Genomic DNA, 21,677 nt, shown 5'->3' on the forward strand with positions numbered 1-21,677 from the left:
CCCGTGATTAAAAACCTGCAGTGGTTCCTAGTCCTTGGGGGTTTTTAAAGGATGGTCAGGCTCGGCTCCTTCCTAAGTCCCAGATCAAGCAGGAAAGTCTATTGAGATTGGAATAATGAGACTAATTCTTTGTTTAAAATAATGTTTTAAATACAAGGAGTTTAAAATATCAATGCTGAGTTTTCAATTTGGAAATAGTAAAAAATATTATATTAGTCTGCCAGTGCTGCCATAACAAAAATATTGCAGACTGAATGGCTTTGACAACAGAAATTTATTTTCTCACAGTCTAGAGGCTAAAAGTCTGAGATTAAGGTTTGGTTTCTTCTGAGGCCTCTCTCCTTAGCATGCAGATGGCTGCCTTCTCTCACTGTCCTCACATGGTTTCCTGTGTGTACCTCTGCTGTTTCTCTGTGTACCCATATTTCCTCCTAAAGGCACACTTGTCAGGTTGGATCAGGACCTACCCCAACTGTTTCATTTTAACTTAGTCATCTCTTTAAAGGCCTTATTTCCAAATACTATCACATTCTGAGGTACTAGGGATTAGGACTTCAACATATGAATTTGGGGAGAGACACAATTCAGCTCATGAAGGATTTCTTGTTATCATTACCCTTGATTTTCAGCTGGTAATTATGAAGATTGCCAGGGAAAGCTCTTTGATATTGGTCTTACAAACTATGTTCTAATTTAGAAGAGAACATTTTCTTCCTGAAAAACTAAAACTCTAAATCACTTATTTAAAATTGAAAAAAAAATTTTTTTTGAAAAGTAATACATGTATATGTTAAAATATCAAATAGTGCTAAGAGGTCTATTTATAAAACAATTTCCTACCCCCACTTTCAACTCTTAGCTGTTTCTTCTTGTATTTATCTTTTTAAAAAAAATTTTAATTTTTTATTTATTTTATTTTATTTTAATTTATTTAATTTATTTTATTTTTGGCTGCATTGGGTCTCCATTGCTGCGCACGGGCTTTCTCTAGTTGCGGCGAGCAGGGGCTACTCTTCATTGCAGTGTGGTGGCTTCTCTTGTTGCAGAGCATGGGCTCTAGGCACGCAGGCTTCAGTAGTTGTAGCACATGGGCTCAGTAGTTGTGGCTCGCGGGCGGTAGAGCACAGGCTTAGTAGTTGTGGCACACAGGCTTTGTTGCTCCACGGCATGTGGGATCTTCCTGGATGAGGTCTCGAACCCGTGTCCCCTGCATTGGCAGGTGGATTCTTAACCACTGTGCCACCAGGGAAGCCCTGTTTTTTTAAAACTTCCACATTTCTAATTGATAATGCATGCATAAAAGTTATCTTAATTCTTGTTGACAGACTTTTTGTTAAATTCTTATTATGGTTGATGAGGATTTTAGTTCGTTCGTAAGTTATTTTATTTTTATATTGAGGTATAGTTGATTTAAAGTATTATATTAGTTTCCAATGTACAACATAGTGATTCAAAATTTTTATAGATTATACTTCATTTATAGTTATTATAAAATATTGGTCATATTCTCTGTGCTGTATAACATATCCTTGTAGCTTATTTATTTTATGCATAGTAGTTTGTACCTCTTTATCCCCTATCCCTATCTTGCCCTTACCCAATTCCCTCTCCTCACTGGTAACCACTGGTTTGTTCTCTTTATCTGTGAGTTTGTTTCTTTTTTGTTATATTCACTAGTTTTATTTTATTAAAATTTTTAAAAAAAATTTTATTGAAGTATACTTGATTTACAATACTGTGTTAGTTTTAGGCATATAGCAAAGTGTTGTGGATATATATATATACATATATTCCTTTTCAGATTCTTTTCCATTGTAAGTTATTATAAGATATTGAATATAGTTCCCTGTGCTGTACAGTAAATCCTTGTTGTTTATCTATTTTATATATAGTGGTATCTGTTAATCCCATACTCCTAATTTATCCCTTCCCATCCTTTCCCCTTGAGTAACTATAAGTTTGTTTTCTATGTCTGTGAATCTGTTTCTGTTTTTTAAAAAAGTTCATTTTTATTATTTTTCGATTCCACATTCAAGTGATATCGTATAATATTTGTCTTTCTCTGTCTGACTTCATTCAATATGATAATCTCTAAGTCCATCCATGTTGCTGCAAATGGCATTATTTTATTCTTTTTTATGGCTGAGTAATGTTCCTGTGTGTGTGTGTATGTGTGTGTGTGTGTGAGTGTGTGTGTGTGTGTATGTGTGTGTGTGTGTATCACATCTTCTTTATCCATTCATCTGTTGATGGACGCTTAGCTTGCTTCCATGTCTTGGCTATTGTAAATAGTGCTGCTATGAACGTTGGGGTGCATGTATCTTTTCTTCTTTTTTTAAATTTTTTCTGGCCTTTTGGGAACAGTGTCATCTTAGGAGGAACTTGCCTTTCTCCTCTTATGCTTTTTTTTTAAAAAAATAAATTTATTTATTTATTTTTGGCTGCGTTGGGTCTTTGTTGCTGTGTGTGGGCTTTCTCTAGTTGCAGCGAGCGGGGGCTACTCTTCATTGCGGTGCGCAGGCTTCTCATTGCGGTGGCTTCTGTTGTTGCAGAGCATGGGCTCTAGGAGTGTGGGCTTCAGTAGTTGTGGCGCACGGGCTTAGCTGCTCTGCGGCATGTGGGATCTTCCTGGACCAGGGCTGAAACCTGTGTCTCCTACATTGGCAGGCGGATTCTTAACCACTGTGCCACCAGGGAAGTCTGCATGTATCTTTTTGAATTAGAGTTTTCATCTTTTCTGGATATATGCCTAGAAGTGGGATTGCTGGATCATATGGTAGTTCAATTTTTAGTTGTTTTAGGACCCTCCTACTGTTTTCCATGGTGGCTGCACTGATCTACAGTCCCACTAGCAGTGTAAGAGGGTTCCTTTTTCTCCACACCCTCTCCTGCATTTATTATTTGTAGATGTTTTGATGATGGCCATTCTGACCGGTGTGAGGTGATACCTCATTGCAGTTTTGAATTGCATTTCTCTAATAATTAGAGATGTTGAACATCTTTTCATGTGCCTATTGGCCATCTGTGTCTTCTTTGGAGAAATTTCTATTTAGGTCTTCTGCCATTGTTTGATTGGCTTGTTTATATATATATATATATACATATATATATATATATATTTATAGGCTTGTTTATATTTTTGATATCGAGAGAGCTGTTTGTATAGTTTGGAAATTAAGCCCTTATTGGTCTTATCATTTGAAGATATTTTCTCCCAGTGCTTAGGTTGTCTTTTCATTTCCTTTGCTGTTCAAAAGTGTATATGTTTGATTAGGTCCCATTTGTTTATTTTTGCTTTTATTTCTTTTGCCTTGGGCTGATCTAAGAAAATATTGCCATGATTTATGTCAAAGAATATTTTGCCTATGTTCTCTGCTAGGGAGTTTTATGGTATTATGTCTCGTATTTAAGTCTTTAAGCCATTTAGAGTTTACTTTTGTGTATGGTGTGAGGGAGTGTTTGAACTTCATTGATTTACGTGAAGCTGTCTGGCTTTCCCAACACCACTTGCTGAGGAGACTGTCTGTCTGACTTACTTCACTAAACATAATAACCTCCAGGTCAAAGACTTTAGTTCTTTTGTACCTTTTCCTCTACACCCTCATTCTCCTAATATAATTATGTCACACTTTAAAAAAAATCCATATTTGGTGTTTTCATAATTGTGACTGTGTAAAAACTATCTGCTAAGCCAATACTATGACTATATTTACTTATAGAACTTTTCATTTTTCCTGGAGTTATTAATTTACCTCACGTTTTCATTTGCTTAGTTTTCTTCTAACCTAAGGTTAAATTCTCCACATCTTCAAATGCTTCTGTAAGATCTTTCTCAATGTAACATTACATACTTTCAAACCTGTCAGATAATTTATCTGTCTATTCTTTTTTCTCCCTAGAAATAACCATCCTGGATCCTCTGCAACATTTCTCTCTGGATTTGTTGCCTTCCAGCCTTCTACACAGCTGTTACCTATGACTTTGCTTCATTACCTTATTGGGGATTCTCTTCTTTTTCTCCTATATTGGATCCCTTCTTACTGAATACCATCTTGGTTTCTTTTTACTTATTTATTATTTAAAGAAAAATTTTTTTATTTTTAATTTTCTTTTTGAATTTTATTTTATTTTTTATACAGCAGGTTCTTATTAGTTATCCATTTTATACATATTAGTGTGTACATGTCAATCCCAATCTCGCAATTCATCACACCACCCCCTCCCCACTACTTTCCCCCCTTGGTAGCCATAAGTTTGTTCTCTACATCTGTGTCTCAATTTCTGCCCTGCAAACCAGTTCATCTGTACCATTTTTCTAGGTTCCACATATATGCGTTAATATATGATATTTGTTTTTCTCTTTCTGACTTACTTCACTGTGTAAGACAGTCTCTAGATCCATCCACGTCTCAACAAATGACCTAATTTCGTTCCTTTTTATGGCTGTGTAATATTCCATTGTATATATGTACTACATCTTCTTTATCCATTCGTCTGTCAATGGACATTTAGGTTGCTTCCATGACCTGGCTGTTGTAAATAGTGTTGCAATGAACATTGGGGTGCATATGTCTTTTTGAATTATGGTTTTCTCTGGGTATATGCCCAGTAGTCGGATTGCCTGGGTCATATGGTAATTCTATTTTTAGTTTTTTAAGGAACCTCCATACTGTTCTCCATAGTGGCTGTATCAATTTACATTCCCACCAACAGTGCAAGAGGGTTTCCTTTTCTCCACACCCTCTCCAGCATTTGTTGTTCATAGATATTCTGATGATGCCCATTCTAACTGGTGTGAGATGATACCTCATTGTAGTTTTGATTTGCATTTCTCTAATCATTAGTGATGTTGAGCAGCTTTTCATGTGCTGCTTGGCCATCTGTATGTCTTCTTTGGAGAAATGTCTATTTAGGTCTTCTGCCTATTTATTTATTTATTTATGGCTGTGTTGGGTCTTTGTTGCTGCGTGCGAGCTTTCTCTAACTGTGTTGAGTGGGGGCTACTCTTCACTGCAGTGTGCGGGCTTCTTATTATGGTGGCTTCCCTTGTTGGGGAGCATGGGCTCTAGGCACGCGGGCTTCAGTAGTTGTGGCACGCGGGCTTTGGTATTTGTGGCTTGCAGGCTCTAGAGTGCAGGCTCAGTAGTTGTGGCGCACAGGCTTAGTTGCTCCGTGGCATGTGGGATCCTCCTGGACCAGGGCTCGAACCTGTGTCCCCTGCATTGACAGGTGGATTCTTAACCCCTGTGCCACCAGGGAAGTCCCTTCTGCCCATTTTTTGATTGGGTTATTTGTTTTTTTAATATTGAACTGCATGAGCTGTTTATATATTCTGGAGATTAATCCTTTGTCCGTTGATTTGTTTGCAACTATTTTCTCCTATTCTGAGGGTTGTCTCTTCGTCGTCTGTAGTTTCCTTTGCTTTGCAAAAGCTTTTAAGTTTCATTAGGTCCCATTTGTTTATTTTTGTTTTTATTTCCATTACTCTAGGAGGTGGATCAAAGAAGATCTTGCTGTGATTTATGTCAAAGTGTTTTTCCTATGTTGTCCTCCAGTAGTTTTATAGTGTCCGGTCTTACATTTAGGTCTCTAATCCATTTTGAATTTATTTTTGTGTATGGTGTTAGGGAGTGTTCTAATTTCATTCTTTTACATGTAGCTGTCCAGTTTTCCCAGCACCACTTATTGAAGAGACTGTCTTTTCCCCATTGTATATCCTTGCCTCCTTTGTCATAGATTAGTTGACCATAGGTGCATGGGTTTATCTCTGGGTTTTCTATCCTGTTCCATTGATCTATATTTCTGTTTTTGTGCCAGTACCATATTGTCTTGATTACTGTAGCTTTGTAGTATAGTCTGAAGTCAGGGAGTCTGATTGCTCCAGCTCCATTTTTCTTTCTCAAGCTTGCTTTGGCTATTTGGGGTCTTTTGTGTCTCCATACAAATTTTGAGATTTCTTGTTCTAGTTCTGTGAAAAATGCCACTGGTAATTTGATAGGATTGCATTGAATCTGTAGACTGCTTTGGGTAGTATAGTCATTTTCACAATGTTGATTCTTTCAGTCCAAGAACATGGTATATCTCTCCATCTGATTGTGTTGTCCTTGATTTCTTTCATCAGTGTCTTATAGTTTTCTGAGTACATGTCTTTTACCTCCTGAGGTAGGTTTATTCCTAGGTATTTTATTCTTTTTGTTGAAATGGTGAATGGGAGTGTTTCCTTAATTTCTCTTTCTGATCTTTCATTGTTAGTGTATAGGAATGTAAGAGATTTCTGTGCATTAATTTTGTATCCTGCTACTTTACCAAATTCATATATTAGCTCTAGTAGTTTTCTGGTAGAGCCTTTAGGATTCTTTATGTATAGTATCATGTCATCTGCAAACAGTGACAGTTTTACTTCTTCTATTCCAATTTGTATTCCTTTTATTTCTTTTTCTTCTCTGATTGCCATGGCTAGGACTTCCAAAACTATGTTGAATAATAGTGGTGAGAGTGGACATACTTGTCTTGTTCCTGATCTTAGAGGGAATGCTTTCAGTTTTTCACCATTGAGAATATGTTTGCTGTGGGTTTGTTGTATATGGCCTTTATTATGTTGAGGTAGGTTCCCTCTATGCCCACTTTCTGGAGAGTTTTTATCCTAAATGGTATTGAATTTTGTCAAAATCTTTTTCTGCATCTCTTGAGATGATCATATGGTTTTTCTCCTTCAATTTGTTAATATGGTGTATCACATTGATTGATTTGCATATATTGCAAGAATCCTTGCATCCCTGGGATAAATCCCACTTGATCATGGTGTATGATCCTTTTAATGTACTGTTGGATTCTGTTTGCTAGTATTTTGTTGAGGATTTTTGCATCTATGTTCATCAGTGATATTGGTGTGTAATTTTCTCTTTTTGTAGTATCTTTGTCTGCTTTTGGTATCATGGTGATGGTGGCCTCATAGAAGGACTTTGGGAGTGTTCCTTCCTCTGCAAATTTTTGGAAGAGATTGAGAAGGATGGGTGTTAGCTCTTCCTTTTCTAAATGTTTGATGGAATTCACCTGTGAAGCCATCTGGTCCTGGACTTTTGTTTGTTGGAATATTTTTACCACAGTTTCAATTTCATTACTTGTGATTGGTCTGTTTGTATTTTCTGTTTCTTCCTGGTTCAGTATTGGAAGGTTATACCTTTCTAAGAATTTGTCCATTCCATCCAGGTTTTCTATTTTTATTGGCACGGAGTTGCTTGTAGTAGTCTCTTGTGATGCTTTGTATTTCTGCAGTGTCTGTTGTAACTTCTACTTTTTCATTTCTAATTTTATTGATTTGAGTCCTCTCCCTCTTTTTCTTGATGAGTCTGGGTAAAGGTTTATCAATTTTGTTTATCTTCTCGAAGAACCAGCTTTTAATTTTATTGATTGCTATTGTTTTCTTTGTTTCTGTTTCACTTATTTCTGCTCTGATCTTTTTGATTTTTTCCCTTCTACTAACTTTGGGTTTTGTTTGTTCTTCTTTCTTTAGTTCCTTAAGGTGTAAGGTTAGATGCTTTTTTTGAGATTTTTCTAGTTTCTTGAGGTAGGCTTGTATTGGTATAAACTTCCCTCTTAGAACTGCTTTTGCTGCATCCCATAGGTTTTGGATCATCGTGTTTTCGTTGCAATTTGTCTCTAGGTATTTTCTGATTTCCTCTTTGATTTCTTCAGTGATTTCTTGGTTATTTGGTAACGTATTGTTTAGCCTCCATGTGTTTGTGTTTTTTACGTTTTTTCCCTGTAATTGATTTATAATCTCATAGTGTTGTGGTTAGAAAAGAAGCTTGATATGATTTCAATTTTCTTAAATTTACCAAGGCTTGATTTCTGACCCAAGATGTGATCTATCCTGGAGAATGTTCTGTGTGCACTTGAGAAGAAAGTGTAATCTGCTGTTTTTCGATGGAATGTCCTATAAATATCAATTAAATCTATCTGGTCTGTTGTGTCATTTAAAGCTTGTGTTTCCTTATTAATTTACTGTCTGGATGATCTGTCCATTGGTGTAAGTGAGGTGTTCAAATCCCCTACTATTACTGTGTTACTGTCAATTTCCCATTTTATAGCTGTTAGCAGTTGCTTCATGTATTGAGATGTTCCTATGTTGGGTGCCTATATATGTATAATTGTTATATCTTCTTCTTGGATTGATCCCTTGATCATTATGTAGTGTCGTTCCTTGTCTCTTGTAACATTCTTTTTTTTTTTTTTAACGTTCTTTATTTTAAAGTCTATTTTATCTCATGTGAGTATTGCTACTCCAGCTTTCTTTTGATTTTCATTTGCATGGAATATGTTTTTCCATCCCCTCACTTTCAGTCTCTATGTGTCCCTAGGTTTGAAGTGGGTCTCTTGTAGACAGCATATATATGGGTCTTGTTTTTTTTTGTTTTTAAAATTTATTTATTTTATTTATTTATTTTTGGCTGCACTGGGTCTTTGTTGCTGCGCGCAGGCTTTCTCTAGTTGTGGCGCACAGGGGCTACTCTTCTTTGCTGTGCATAGTTTTCTCATTGCGGTAGCTTCTCTTGTTGCAGAGCATGGGCTCTAGGCACACGGGCTTCAGTAGTTGTGACACTCGGGCTCTAGAGCGCAGGCTCAGTAGTTGTGGTGCACGAGCTTAATTGTTGTGTGGCATGTGGGATCTTCCTGGACTAGGGCTCGAACCCGTGTCCCCTGCATTGCCAGGCGGATTCTTAACCACTGCGTCACCAGGGAAGCCGTGGGTTTTATTTTTGTATCCATTCAGTGAGTCTGTGTCTTTTGGTTGGAGCATTTATTCCGTTCACGTTTAAGGTAATTATCGATATGTATGCTCTCATTACCATTTTCCTAATTGTTATGGGTTTGTTTTTGTAGGTCCTTTTCTTCTCTTGTGTTTCTCACTTAGAGAAGTTCCTTTAGCATATGCTGTAGAGCTGGTTTGGTGGTGCTAAATTCTCTTAGCTTTTGCTTGTCTGTAAAGCTTTTGATTTCTCTGTCGAATCTGAATGAGATCCTTGCGGGGTAGAATAATGTTGCTTGTAGGTTCTTCCCTTTCATCAGTTTAAATATATCATGCTACTCGCTTCTGGCTTGTAGAGTTTCTGCTGAGAAATCAGCTGTTGACCTTATGCGCGTTCCCTTGTATGTTATTTGTCATTTTTCCCTTGTTGCTTTCAATAATTTTTCTTTGTCTTTATTTTTTGTCAATTTGATTACTGTTTGTCTCGGTGTGTTTCTCCTTCAGTTTATCCTACCTGGGACTCTCTGTGCTTCCTGGACTTGGGTGGCTATTTCCTTTTCTATCTTAGGGAAGTTTTCGACTGTAATTTCTTCAAATACTTTCTCGGGTCCTTTCTCTGTTTCTTCTCCTTATGGGACCCCTATAATGCGAATGTTGTTGTATTTAATGTTGTCCCAGAGGTCTCTTAGGCTGTCTTCATTTCTTTTCATTCTTTTTTCTGTATTCTGTTCCTCGGCAGTGAATTCCACCATTCTGTCTTCCAGGTCATTTATCAGTTCTTCTGCCTCAGTTATTCTGCTATTGATTCCTTCTAGTGTATTTTTCATTTCAGTTATTGTATTGTTCATCTCTTTTTGTTTGTTCTTTAATTCTTCTAGGTGTTTGTTCTTTAATTCTTCTACGTCTTTGTTAAGCATTTCTTGCATCTTCTCGATCTTTGCCTCCATTCTTTTTCCGAGGTCCTGGATCATCTTCACTATCATTATTCTGAATTCTTTTTCTGGAAAGTTGTCTGTCTCCACTTTATTGTTTTTCTGGGGTTTTATCTTGTTCTTTCATCTTGTACAAAGCCCTCTGCCTTTTCATTTTGTCTGTCTTTCTGTGAATGTGGTTTTCCTTCCACAGGCTGGAGAATTGTGGTTCTTGCTTCTGCTGTCTGCCCTCTTACCATCTTGGTTTCTTTCCTGATTTTGATGGAATATTAATTCTCCACTAGGTCCTTAAGAAAGCGTGTTTAGAAGCTAAATTTTTGGAGACTTTGTCTCTGTTGAAAAATGTCTAAGTTCTATTATAACCATTTATTATCTGGGTATAGCATTCAAAATTGAAAGGTAATCACTTAAAATTTTTTTCTTATTTTTCAAAACAAATTACATGCTCATGAACCTAAATTTTAAAGGTTCAAGAGATTATACAGAAAGTGTGTCTAACATGAGGGTGGTTTTTGGTATGATGCAACTGTTCTGTATCTGATTATAATGGTGATTACACCAATTTCTACGTGCCTTAAAATCCATAGAACTGCACAACAAAAGAAACAAGTTCAATTTGTATGTATGATAGTTTAAAAAATGAAAAGTAAATTAAGAGAATTTAAAAGCACAAAAAGGTAGAGAGGGCTTCCCACGTGGCGCAGTGGTTAAGAACCTGCCTGCCAACGCAGGGGACACGGGTTCGAGCCCTGGTCCGGGAAGATCCCACATGCTGCAGAGCAACTAAGCCCATGTGCCCCAGCTACTGAGCCTGCGCTCTAGAGCCCATGAGCCACAACTACTGAAGCCTGCATGCCTAGAGCCCGTGCTCCGCAACAAGAGAAGCCACGGCAATGAGAAGCCCACGCACCGCAAAGCTGCAACTGGAGAAACACCCACACGCCCACACGCAGCTACAAAGACCCTGCACAGCCAAAAACAAACAAACAAACAAATAAATAAATAAATAAAAAGGTAGAGAGCAAAAAGAAGTTTCTTTCTTTCTCTCTCCCTTAGCCTTCCAGCTTTAAACATCTAAACGTTCAGGGATAAATCAGGCAGAATTGAAAGGAACTTGACATATATTCACTACTATGTATAAAATAGAAACTGATGAGAACCTACTGTATAGCACAGGGAATAGTACTCAATGTTCTGTGGTGACCTAAATGGGAAGGAAATGCAAAAACAGGGGATATATGTATACCTATAGCTGATTCACTTTAATGTACAGCAGAAACTAGCACAACATTGTAAAGCAGCTGTACACCAGTTAAAAATTAAAAAAGAAAAAAAGAACTTGGAACTGCGCAAGTACATTTGGAGAATGCTAAGATTACTACTCTTAGAATAGTTCTAAATATGTTATTAATCAAACCTGGTGCTAATTTATTAAAATTATTTCTCCTACAGTTGGCAAACATGAATTGACTGGGCATAAAGTTGCTGTGAAGATACTCAATCGACAGAAGATTCGAAGCCTTGATGTAGTAGGAAAAATCCGCAGAGAAATTCAGAACCTCAAGCTTTTCAGGCATCCTCATATAATTAAACTGTAAGATCTGATTGTATTAAATATAGTCATATCATTTTTTCATCATTTTTGTTAACCTTCTTAATCTGACAAGTGAGAAAGATGAGTGACATTGCTTTGGTCTGTTCCTGAGGGTTTTCAGATTTCTTCCTGTTCATGTATTTATCTAACCCCATTCATGGTCACTTAAGCCTAAGTTCACATTTTGCCCTTGTGATGATCAGATGTTATCTTTCTCATTTTCGGGACTGATGCCGTTCTGATAGATAACTTTCAGTGCCCCTATTGCTGTAGAACCAACAATGATTTGCTGGTAAAAACTCCTGCCATCCAAATTTCCACATGATATCAGCTAGCCTCACTAGAAACCATAAAGTAGGGTCTCCACTCCCCCACACTGCTTATATCTGATAAAACAAGTAACAAATCATAGATTTTCAGGAATCCAAATCCAAATAATAGAATTTCAGGAATCCAAATTTCAAAAGGTAGTAATATTACCATTGTTTTACAGCTGACAATTGTAGGATCTACAGTTAAGTTATTTACTACTCAGCTTTATTATGCAGGCTATAAATTAAAACCATTTAGGCTTTTGTATTGAACTGGTGACTCAAAATTTGTTTCACTCTCACCTCTTCTCATGTGTTGAGGTGCCATGGTTTTAAATACCATCCTTATGCTGACAGCCCTTAATATACATCTCCTGCTTTGAAACCTGTTCCCTGAATATGCACACTGCCTATTTTACATCTCCATTTGGGTGACCATGAGGCATGTAAACTCGATCTGGCCCAAACTGAACCCTTTATTACCCTCCGGTGCCTGGTCTTCCTGGTCTTTTCACCATCTCAGTTAATATCAGTTCCTCAGGGCAGAAACTTAGGAACTATCCTTAACTTTCCTATTTCTCTCACTTCCCAACCTCCATTCCATCCCTTCCTTCAAAAACTAAGATCTCATTCTAGTTCCTTCATTATCATCAACCCAGTGTGGGCCCCCTTCACCTTTCTCATGGACTACTGCAGTAGCCACCTGCTTCCACCCTACTGCCCAGTCAGTTCTTCACATTGCTGCCATCAATTAAAGTTACCCTTTTACTTGGCCAGATCATGTGACTGCTTTGCTTAAAACCTTCAATAGCTTTCTTTCTCCTATAGAGTAAAAGCCAAAGCCTCATCATGACTTTTAAGGTTCTGTGTCCTCTGCTGTCCAGTTACCTCTTTGACCCCACATCCTGTTTCTCTCTCCCAGCTCACTCTGCTCTAGCCTTCCTACCATTGCTCAAATGCGCCAGGCAGGTTTCCCCCGGGGGCCTTTGCACTTGCTGTTCCTCTGCCTGGTTCACCTTCTTCCTAGATAATGGCATAGTTTGTTCCCTGATTTCCATTAGGCTCTGCTTAAATGTTACTTTATCAGAGAGGCCTTCCTTGAATACCCTGTATGAAAGATTTCCCTTAGTTTTGCTTTGATTCTCTTCATAGCATGTTCCACCACCTGAGATAACTGTTTTTTATTCAGTGTCTGTTTCTTGGCTTCTGGAAAATAAACTCCACGAGAGCAGAGAATTTGTTTTGTTCCCTGCAGTTTTCCCAGCGTCTAGCACAGTGCCTGGTGTATTATAGGTGCTTAGTAAACACTTATTGAATGAATGAATATACATGTTTTAATACTGGTAGATGATGTTTTCTCTTACCAGGTACCAGGTCATCAGTACACCATCTGATATTTTCATGGTGATGGAATATGTCTCAGGAGGAGAGCTATTTGATTATATCTGTAAAAACGGAAGGGTAAGCAGTTCTGATTTAATCCTGTGTATATTTTGTAATTCCCCTGATCCCTTACTAGCATCAGAATATCAGAAAGCAATTCTGTTAAGAGGTCTGTTTAATAACCAGCTCCCTTAGTCATGTATTTGCCTAGAATCATAGACTATTTAGAGCTAAGAAGCATCTTAAAGATTATCTCCTTAGCCTACTTACACAGATATGGAAACTAAGAGTCACAGTTTATTTATTTATTTTTTAAAAAATTAAATTAATTTATTTACTTTTGGCTGCATTGGGTCTTCATTGCTGCGCGTGGGCTTTCTCTAGTTGCAGCGAACGGGGGCTACCCTTCGTTGTGGTGCGTGGGCTTCTCATTGCGGTGGCTCCTCTTGTTGCAGAGCATGGGTTCTAGGTGCGTGGGGCTTCTGTAGTTGTGACATGTGGGCTCAGTAGTTGTGGCTCGTGGGCTCTAGAGCACAGGCTCAGTAGTTGTGGTGCATGGGCTTAGTTGCCCTGTGGCATGTGGGATCTTCCTGGACCAGGGATTGGACCCGTGTACCCTGCATTGGCAGGTGGATTCTTAACCACTGCTCCACCAGGGAAGTCCGTCATAGTTTATTTATTTTTATTTATTTACTTTTTATATTTTGGTCATACTCTGTGGCACGTGGGATCTTAGTTCCCTGACCAGGGATTGAACCTGTGCCTGCTGCATTGGAAGCGCAGAGTCTTAACCACTGGACCACCAGGGAAGTCTGAGACTCACAGTTTATATATATGCTCAAGGTCACATAATTTACTAATGACAGAATTGGATTGAGACTCCAGAACTCACGATCTTCAGACTTTGCTTCTCGGGCATACAAATACTTTTAATATATATCTTAAATTATGTCTGTAATCCTTAAAAAATATATTATTAAATACTTAAAGATCTAGGCCTTGCTAGTCAACCCTAGTCACATTTAAATTGCATTCATTTTTTGGTTTCAGAAATCTGATGTATCTGGAATAGTAAGAACAGGCTCCATGAAGGAGGTGGGAATTAGACTTAAAGAATTTAGAGTTGGAAGGAACTTTAGAAGACATTTTGAACAGTGTCTTAAGTTACAGATACAAAAACTGAACATTGCCCCCTGCGCATACTTTTTCTTACACCCAGGGTATGTGGTATTCAAAAACCTCTTTCTGGAAGAGCCACGTCAAGCACTGAGAAGCCAATTTTTTTCCCTCCCAATCTGACATTCTTTATATCATTCACTCATTTGTTCTATGTAGCATATCCTTACTTTCATCAAAATCATTAACCAAATTAATTTTGATTTTACCATTTCTTAACATGGTTCATTTCAATTTCAGGTATTCCACTTGTCTTTTCACTCCCCACTCCCTGCCCCCGCAATCCCGCACAAATATTCTGCCTAGAAAAATGGAAACAGACACAAATTGAATTGGCATCTTGCTTTCTTATCTTTTGTTTTTCATGTCTTAATCATTTTGCTTTACATTGTGGGGATTTTCCTCAATTTTATCTGTTGCATATTAAAATTCCAGCTGTTTTTTTTTGTGGTACGCGGGCCTCTCACTGTTGTGGCCTCTCCCGTTGCGGAGCACTGGCTCCGGACGCGCAGGCTCAGCGGCCATGGCTCACGGGCCCAGCCGCTCCGCGGCATGTGGGATCTTCCCGGACCGGGGCACGAACCCGTGTCCCCTGCATTGGCAGGCGGACTCTCAACCACTGCACCACCAGGGAAGCCAGTTGTCTTTCTTTAAATAGCCTATTTTTGTTGTTGTTGTTCCACTGAGATAATAAATGTATCTGTCTGAGGATGACAATTAGTTTAAAATTTTTTTCTTCTTCTCTTCCCTGGATTGCTTCTGTACCTTCTCTGCTCCCTGCTCCCTGTTTTTTTTCTATTCATTTTATTGGTCTTTGTCTTTTGTGCATGACCCTTGCTCAGATACCTGGTGATTCTGGGTTGTCCACTCATATTTGAGAGTGAGATTCTAAATGCCAAGCTCATGAGGATGGAACTTATTAATTGGTGGGCCTTCCCATAGGTTGAATAGGTATGGACCTGTTTGTTTTACTAGGAAACACCAAATGTTAACAATTACAAATATTTTTCCTTGGATCAGAAAGTTGCTCCAGAAGAAACCTTCCAGTTTCCTTGAGCGTGTTAGCTTAGCTGCCAGTGCTCTGCGAGCTAAATGGGGAAAGGCCCGCAAGCCTTACTGGTTAGTATGTTGACTTTCATTTTATCCCCATGTTTTCCTTCTGGTGCCTCATTCCTACTCTGATGTCCTTGAGAACAGAGCTGGTTCAGCCTTATTAAAGAGTAAATCGTGGGTCTTATTCCCCAGTAAGGGTGAGCTTAAAACTTCTTTATTCCATCAGTTGTCCTGTTTTCAGTCCACTTCTCACTTCTACCTTCAGAAATTCCCCACACTTCCAATATCTAAGCCCTTCCAGGAGTCTGCGTGCAGATGAGTTTATCATTGATTTCCACCCCTGAAGGCTTATTAGATTTCAGCTTTCTGTGGTTGGCCAAGTCTTCATCACTGTTCATCTACTCTCTAGCTTAGTGACTCCTTGATTACTGCTGTCTGTTCTCTTGCTCTTTGTCTTTATATGCTGTCATCTTAGTGATGTTTCAAGGAGTGGAGACAAAGGTTCCATCTGCCATGCTTAAATGGAAATATGCTTTGACTTTTCTAATCTTTCTTTGTAACTTCCCCTCCTTGATCCTTTGTACTCTATTTATTATTAATAGAGTATAATTTTCATTTTTGTAGCCTATCTAGTTATTTTACCTCTTGTATTTTGCTTAATCAATTAAATTTTCTTCTCTTTCACATTTAGAACACATTCTTTTTTTCATTTAGTGTATTTGATGTGAAGTCGTATTAAAAAATGAACCTATATTCTAGAAATAAAGGTATTAGATTGCTAATGCATTATTACTTTCTCTAGAGTAAGGGTATCTCTGAGTGCTTTGATAGTTTTAGTTTTGCTTTCAAAAGAAATTACTGGTTCATATTCCAGATTATCCATACCATTAAAGGTGTAGGAACCTGGTTTTAGAATGCTAATTTGTGACTTGTGGTAGAGAATTGCATATTAGAGTCCTTTGCCTAGAGAATTAATAGCTTATTTATTAAATATGACTTCTTGGGAGCAGGCATACCCAAGTAATGGCTTTCACTTATGGAAAAAACATCATAAAATAATAAAATATAGATAAATGGACAGAGAAGTTTTTAAAGAATATTTTTTAAAATGTAATTACAGCATAAGATGTAATTTTTCAGTAAGCATAGTAAAGATAAATGCTGTTATATTTTATAAAACAAATGAATTAAGGTTTTTCTTTTGTTAAAATTAAAACATCTTTTATTTCAGGAGATATGATAACATGGTTGCTTGCTAATTCATTAACACTGCTTAAATGTTGCTTTCTCATATAGTCCACAACAGTATTCCCCACCCCAGCATAACTCTTTGTGCCCTTATCCTCCTTTGTTTTTCTTCAAAACACTCTTACTCCTTATATTGATATTTATATGTTTATTGTCTATTTTCTTTAACTAGATTAGGGCCTTTTTTTTAATTCATTGCTGTATCTTGAGTGTCTAAAACCGTTCATGGCACATTGAAGGTATTCAATAAATATTTGTTAAAGGAATCAAGGATTAAATATTTGTAATTTACAGGAGAAAACATGCCTACTTTCAGTTAGAAATTGAAATTATTTGAAATAGTGCATGAGATTAGGTGAAACAAGTTATTAGGGTATAGTCAAGAGAGTGATAATATTAGGAAGTTGAGTTACTGATTTGGGTTCTAAGACCCTCCTAGCATTTCCGTTTTATGCTGCCTATATCTCCTCCCCGTTTCAAAAGTATCTCATGAGTGAGGTTCATTTGGAAGGTTCCTTGCATCTTCACAGTTTTATAGGTTGGAAAATTATAGGTAGAATAATTTCTTTTGAAAGACACACATTTAAGTTGCCTCTCTACTTTTCTTAGCTGGATGAAAAAGAAAGTCGGCGTCTGTTCCAACAAATCCTTTCTGGTGTGGATTATTGTCACAGGCATATGGTGGTCCACAGAGATTTGAAACCTGAAAATGTCCTGCTTGATGCACACATGAATGCAAAGATTGCTGATTTTGGTAAGGATATTTTTATAGTTTCATATATTCATTATGTTTAACAAACATCAGTAGGATTCTTCAGATAACTTTTGCTTTTATATAATAGACTGAGTATCCCAAAGTAGCATATCCTCACCATTTGTCTATGAGCTACAAAAAGGAGTAAAAATAAGGAATTCTCTTAGCTTTATGTCTTTAAAATTGACTTTTATGACATAGGCAAACAATTTAAGTTGGCAGCATTAGCGACATCACTTGAAAAGAGACCATTATTTGTGAAGGACCATTATTTAACTATTTGCTAAATAGTGTTATCAATAGAACACACTGTTTTCAGTGTGTGCTTCTGATCAAGTATGGAGCAAGAGGAAAGAGACTGGGCTGGAGTTATTCAGACTTTGAAAGCCAGAAGGCAAACCATATGAACAAAATTATTTTTAAAAAAAGAAAGTAAAATATTTTAAATAGAAAAACATAGTTTCAGCTTGAGGAAAATTTAATGAATTTATTTTTCCTTTATTTCTTATATAAATTGCCATTGACATTATTAAACCTGAGATAAAAATGAATATCTACAAGTCTCTTTTTTTAGTTTCATTTCAAATCAGAGGAGATACTTATATTTTCTTAAGTTTTGTATATGTTTATATATTTTAATCTATAGAGATTCACTAAATAGTGCCCAACAGCTCTGAGCTGCTGAGTTTTTTTGTAACTGACTAAATTATTTGACTTTCTTATTCTTTAGTTGTCATTATTTTTTATACATTGTATTTTTGAGGAGGCAGAGTTTTCTTTTTTTCTTTTTTTTTGGCCACACTGCGCAGCTTGCGGGATCTTAGTTCCCCCACCAGCGATTGAACCCGGGCCACAGCAGTGAAAGCACCGAGTCCTAACAACTGGACCACCAGGGAGTTCCCGAGTTTTCTTTTTGTAGTAGAACTATGAAGGAACTTTGATATTAAAAATTATTATTATTTATTTTATTTTTATTTATATATATATTTTTGCGGTACGCGGGCCTCTCACTGTTGTGGCCTCTCCCGTTGCGGAGCACAGGCTCCGGACGCGCAGGCTCAGCGGCCATGCTCACGGGCCTAGCCGCTCCGCGGCATGTGGGATCTTCCCAGACCGGGGCACGAACCCGTGTCCCCTGCATCGGCAGGCGGACTCTCAACCACTGCGCCACCAGGGAGGCCCTATAATTTTTTTTTTAAAGAATCAGAATGGAGGTTAATAGAAACTTTTAATTCGGTTCTATATTTTTTTCTAGTAATTTCTATATTAATAAAACTTAAACATGCCCAGTTTATTCTATTAAACAAAATAACCAATAACTTAATATGTACTCATGAAACTCCAACAATGCACTAACTTTATATGTTGAAACAGATTGCAGATTTTATGGCATAAAGGCAAAATATTTGGGAACAGTAAAGACTACAGGATTCTGTTGAAGCAAAGAACAAAATGATGATTTATCACTTTAATGCAAACTCAATTTTATTGTTTAATGGAGTTTTGTTTTTATTTTTGTTCTTGGGAAATCTTGAGCAGTGGATTTTGTGCATTTTCAGGTCTTTCAAACATGATGTCAGATGGTGAATTTTTAAGAACAAGTTGTGGCTCACCCAACTATGCTGCACCAGAAGTAATTTCAGGAAGGTAGTGTTTGCCACCTCCTCCCCGCCCAATATATTTGTAATTGTCTTCTTTTCCTAGACTTTGTTAGTCTATAGTGTAATATTCAATTCTATTGAAAGGAATTTAAAGCTTATTTTTTTCTTATCCAGAAGGTATTCTATTTTAAGAATAAAACATTATAAGTGAATAAGGATTAAGGACTCCATTTATTGAGGAGGATGTTGGTTTGCAAGTCAAAATTATATTAGTTAGATGAGAGTACTCGTTTTTTCCCCTGGTGGAAGAAACTGAAGGTTTAAAACTAGCAAGTTTTAAAGGTGAGACATTAAAAACTTGAATAATACAGAAATATCTAGTAGTAAGAAATAGTGTACTATTTGCTTAGATGAAGAATTAAAAGTGTAATGGGTAGCTTTAATTTTTCAAATTAGCTTTAGCTTTTATGATAACGTGCCTTGGGGAATTGGACTGAAGTATTGATAAAGTCCTCAGATTTTATTTAATTTTCATTCTTTACATCTTCTAGAGACTGAAATATTTTAAGAATTCTAATCTCTCAATTTACTAACCACCAGCATTGAGAACATGAGGATCTTAGTATAGGGCAGCTTTTCGGATAGTTTAGATGACAGGAAAATTTAATTTTTTGAAGAGTAACTGTTCTTCCCTATACTACTGAAAGTGAAAACAAAGAAGCTAAAGTTTGTTTACTAGTTTTTATAATTAACTTTTAATAACCTTTCATTCAAACCATGTTTCTTTGTTTGAATGTCTTACATCCTGATTAATTTAGAATGCAGAAATAGAGTAGTATTTTCTTTCTATTTTCATAAGCTTGCTTGCCTAGACTGCTCAGAGAAATTATATTTGTGTTAAGGCATGGTTATGAGTAAGGCAGAAATATCTAATTTTAGATTTATCAAGGTTCATCATTACCTTTTTATACTAACTTAATGTTTAAATTATTATTTCCTGTGGGTTGTCTATTTGGGGAAGAAAACAATTTAGGATCTGGATACTGGGGGCAGTGTTAATTAAATAAACAAAAAGAAATGTAATTGTGCATATATGTAATGGGCCATTACTGAAGTCTAATTTTCCCAGTTTGGATAAGGTCCTTCTGTGAGGTCTAGATGTATGGAAACTTTTACTTTCAAAATAGTATATATTGATCAGTTCAATAATTTATTTGACCAATTTAAAGAAATCCTTCCCTGAAGCCAGACTTTGAATGGGTTATCTAATTAGTCAGTAGCTAGTTAAGTCAGTGGGTTACAGTGTATTGCAAATAAGAGTTTCGAATCTTCTGCGAATTAGTTAGCTGGGCTTCATTCTACAGCCTCAGGCCCCTTTTACCTTGGTATGAGGTATGAGGTCTCGGGTTATTTCGGAGAGTGGCTTTAGAGTCAGAACATTCTCACTTGATGAAAGATCACTTAATCTCTCCTCTGTAACCAAAAAACAATGGTTTTAAATTCAGTAATGATATGTTTGTTCAAAGTTTGGCCCTATTGATTGGATATCATGAGGACCCTTGTGAGGTAGTATGGACAGAATTTTAGCTATAGTTTGTAACTTAAAAAAATTCTTAATTTTTGTTTTCAAAGATAATACTGATAGAATTAGTATAGAATCTGTATGTGTAGTACACAGCAGTGACTTATAGAAACCATATTCTGACTAATAATTCTTTATGAAGTATCTATATTTAAAATGATTAATTGATTTACTCTTTAAGTTACTAATGATTGTTTAATCCAATTGATATTTCCTGTTACAGATTGTATGCTGGTCCAGAGGTAGATATATGGAGCAGTGGGGTTATTCTCTATGCTTTATTATGTGGAACACTTCCATTCGATGATGATCACGTGCCAACTCTTTTTAAGAAGATATGTGATGGGATCTTTTATACCCCTCAGTATTTAAACCCTTCTGTGATTAGCCTTTTGAAACATATGCTGCAGGTGGATCCCATGAAGAGAGCCACAATCAAAGATATCAGGTGATAAAGCAACTTGATTATCAGATCTAATAGTATCAGTGATATAAGTGAAAGAAAATTTTGCAGAACAGTATGTACAATGTAATCCTGTTTTTATGTTAAAAATAGTGTATAGACTCATTTATTTTATTTTGATATTTAAGAACACATACTAACCCGGCTGCTTTAGGGAAGTAAGATTGGTAGGAGGAAGGGCTTTCACTTTTTTGCTTTTGTTTCTTTATTTGTTTCGAAATTGTAGCAGTGAACATTATATTACTTTTTTTTTTATTCCATACATCTACAAAGTTGCTTTAATGAAATTCTGAATACAATATTTTTTATTAAAGTAAATGTGTATACTGTAACTAAAATAGAGGGGAATTCACTCTTAGCTAAGTATTGTAATAATATACTTGGGGTTCAGTAAGGAAAATATAATCTCTTCTAGGCATTTCAAACAGGATAATATCTGATCAGAAAAATAGGTGCTTACAAAATAAGGTGGAGGAGTTAAAGTCAGAAGTGGGGGAAGGGTGCTTTGATCTGTCAGTTTTGTCACTCCTCACTAGTTCTTAGGACACCAGTAAGTTACTTTTTTTTTTAACTTTTTTTAAAATTCAAACAGAAAGTCACAAAAATTATAATCATCCTCATCAGTTCACTCAGTCCCATGTAATTATTATTTTTTTATCTTGATCTTTTGTTAGCACTTTTATGAATTCATCAGTTTTCCATTAGAGTTCTGAAAATGCTTATTCATTCAGTTCAGCAGTATAGTCAGTTACCAGAAACCTGAACTTGTCAGTGTATTACTTTTTTTTTTTTTGCGGTACGCGGGCCTCTCACTGTTGTGGCCTCTCCCTT

The 21,677-nt window shown here is 36.6% G+C and overlaps 1 protein-coding gene across 6 annotated transcripts in view; it reads left to right on the plus strand.

Annotated features, from left to right (window-relative positions):
• The window catches only part of PRKAA1 (protein kinase AMP-activated catalytic subunit alpha 1), a 46,634-nt gene that overhangs the window by 16,589 nt on the left and 8,368 nt on the right, over window positions 1-21,677 (plus strand). For 5 of the 6 annotated variants that reach the window (XM_027101203.1, XM_027101208.1, XM_027101209.1 and 2 more), the window contains 5 exons: window positions 11,134-11,275; window positions 12,954-13,047; window positions 17,056-17,200; window positions 18,760-18,847; window positions 20,607-20,831. In XM_027101203.1, the coding sequence (XP_026957004.1) occupies window positions 11,134-11,275; window positions 12,954-13,047; window positions 17,056-17,200; window positions 18,760-18,847; window positions 20,607-20,831 (694 nt within the window). Of the gene's footprint in view, window positions 1-11,133; window positions 11,276-12,953; window positions 13,048-14,880; window positions 15,265-17,055; window positions 17,201-18,759; window positions 18,848-20,606; window positions 20,832-21,677 lie in introns of those variants that run through there. The other variant, XM_027101207.1, reaches the window with a different exon arrangement.

This window comes from Aethalodelphis obliquidens, unplaced genomic scaffold (genome assembly GCF_003676395.1).
Source record: "Aethalodelphis obliquidens isolate GAN/ISIS:26980383/991018 unplaced genomic scaffold, ASM367639v1 scaffold4, whole genome shotgun sequence".
Lineage (NCBI taxonomy): Eukaryota > Metazoa > Chordata > Mammalia > Artiodactyla > Delphinidae > Aethalodelphis > Aethalodelphis obliquidens.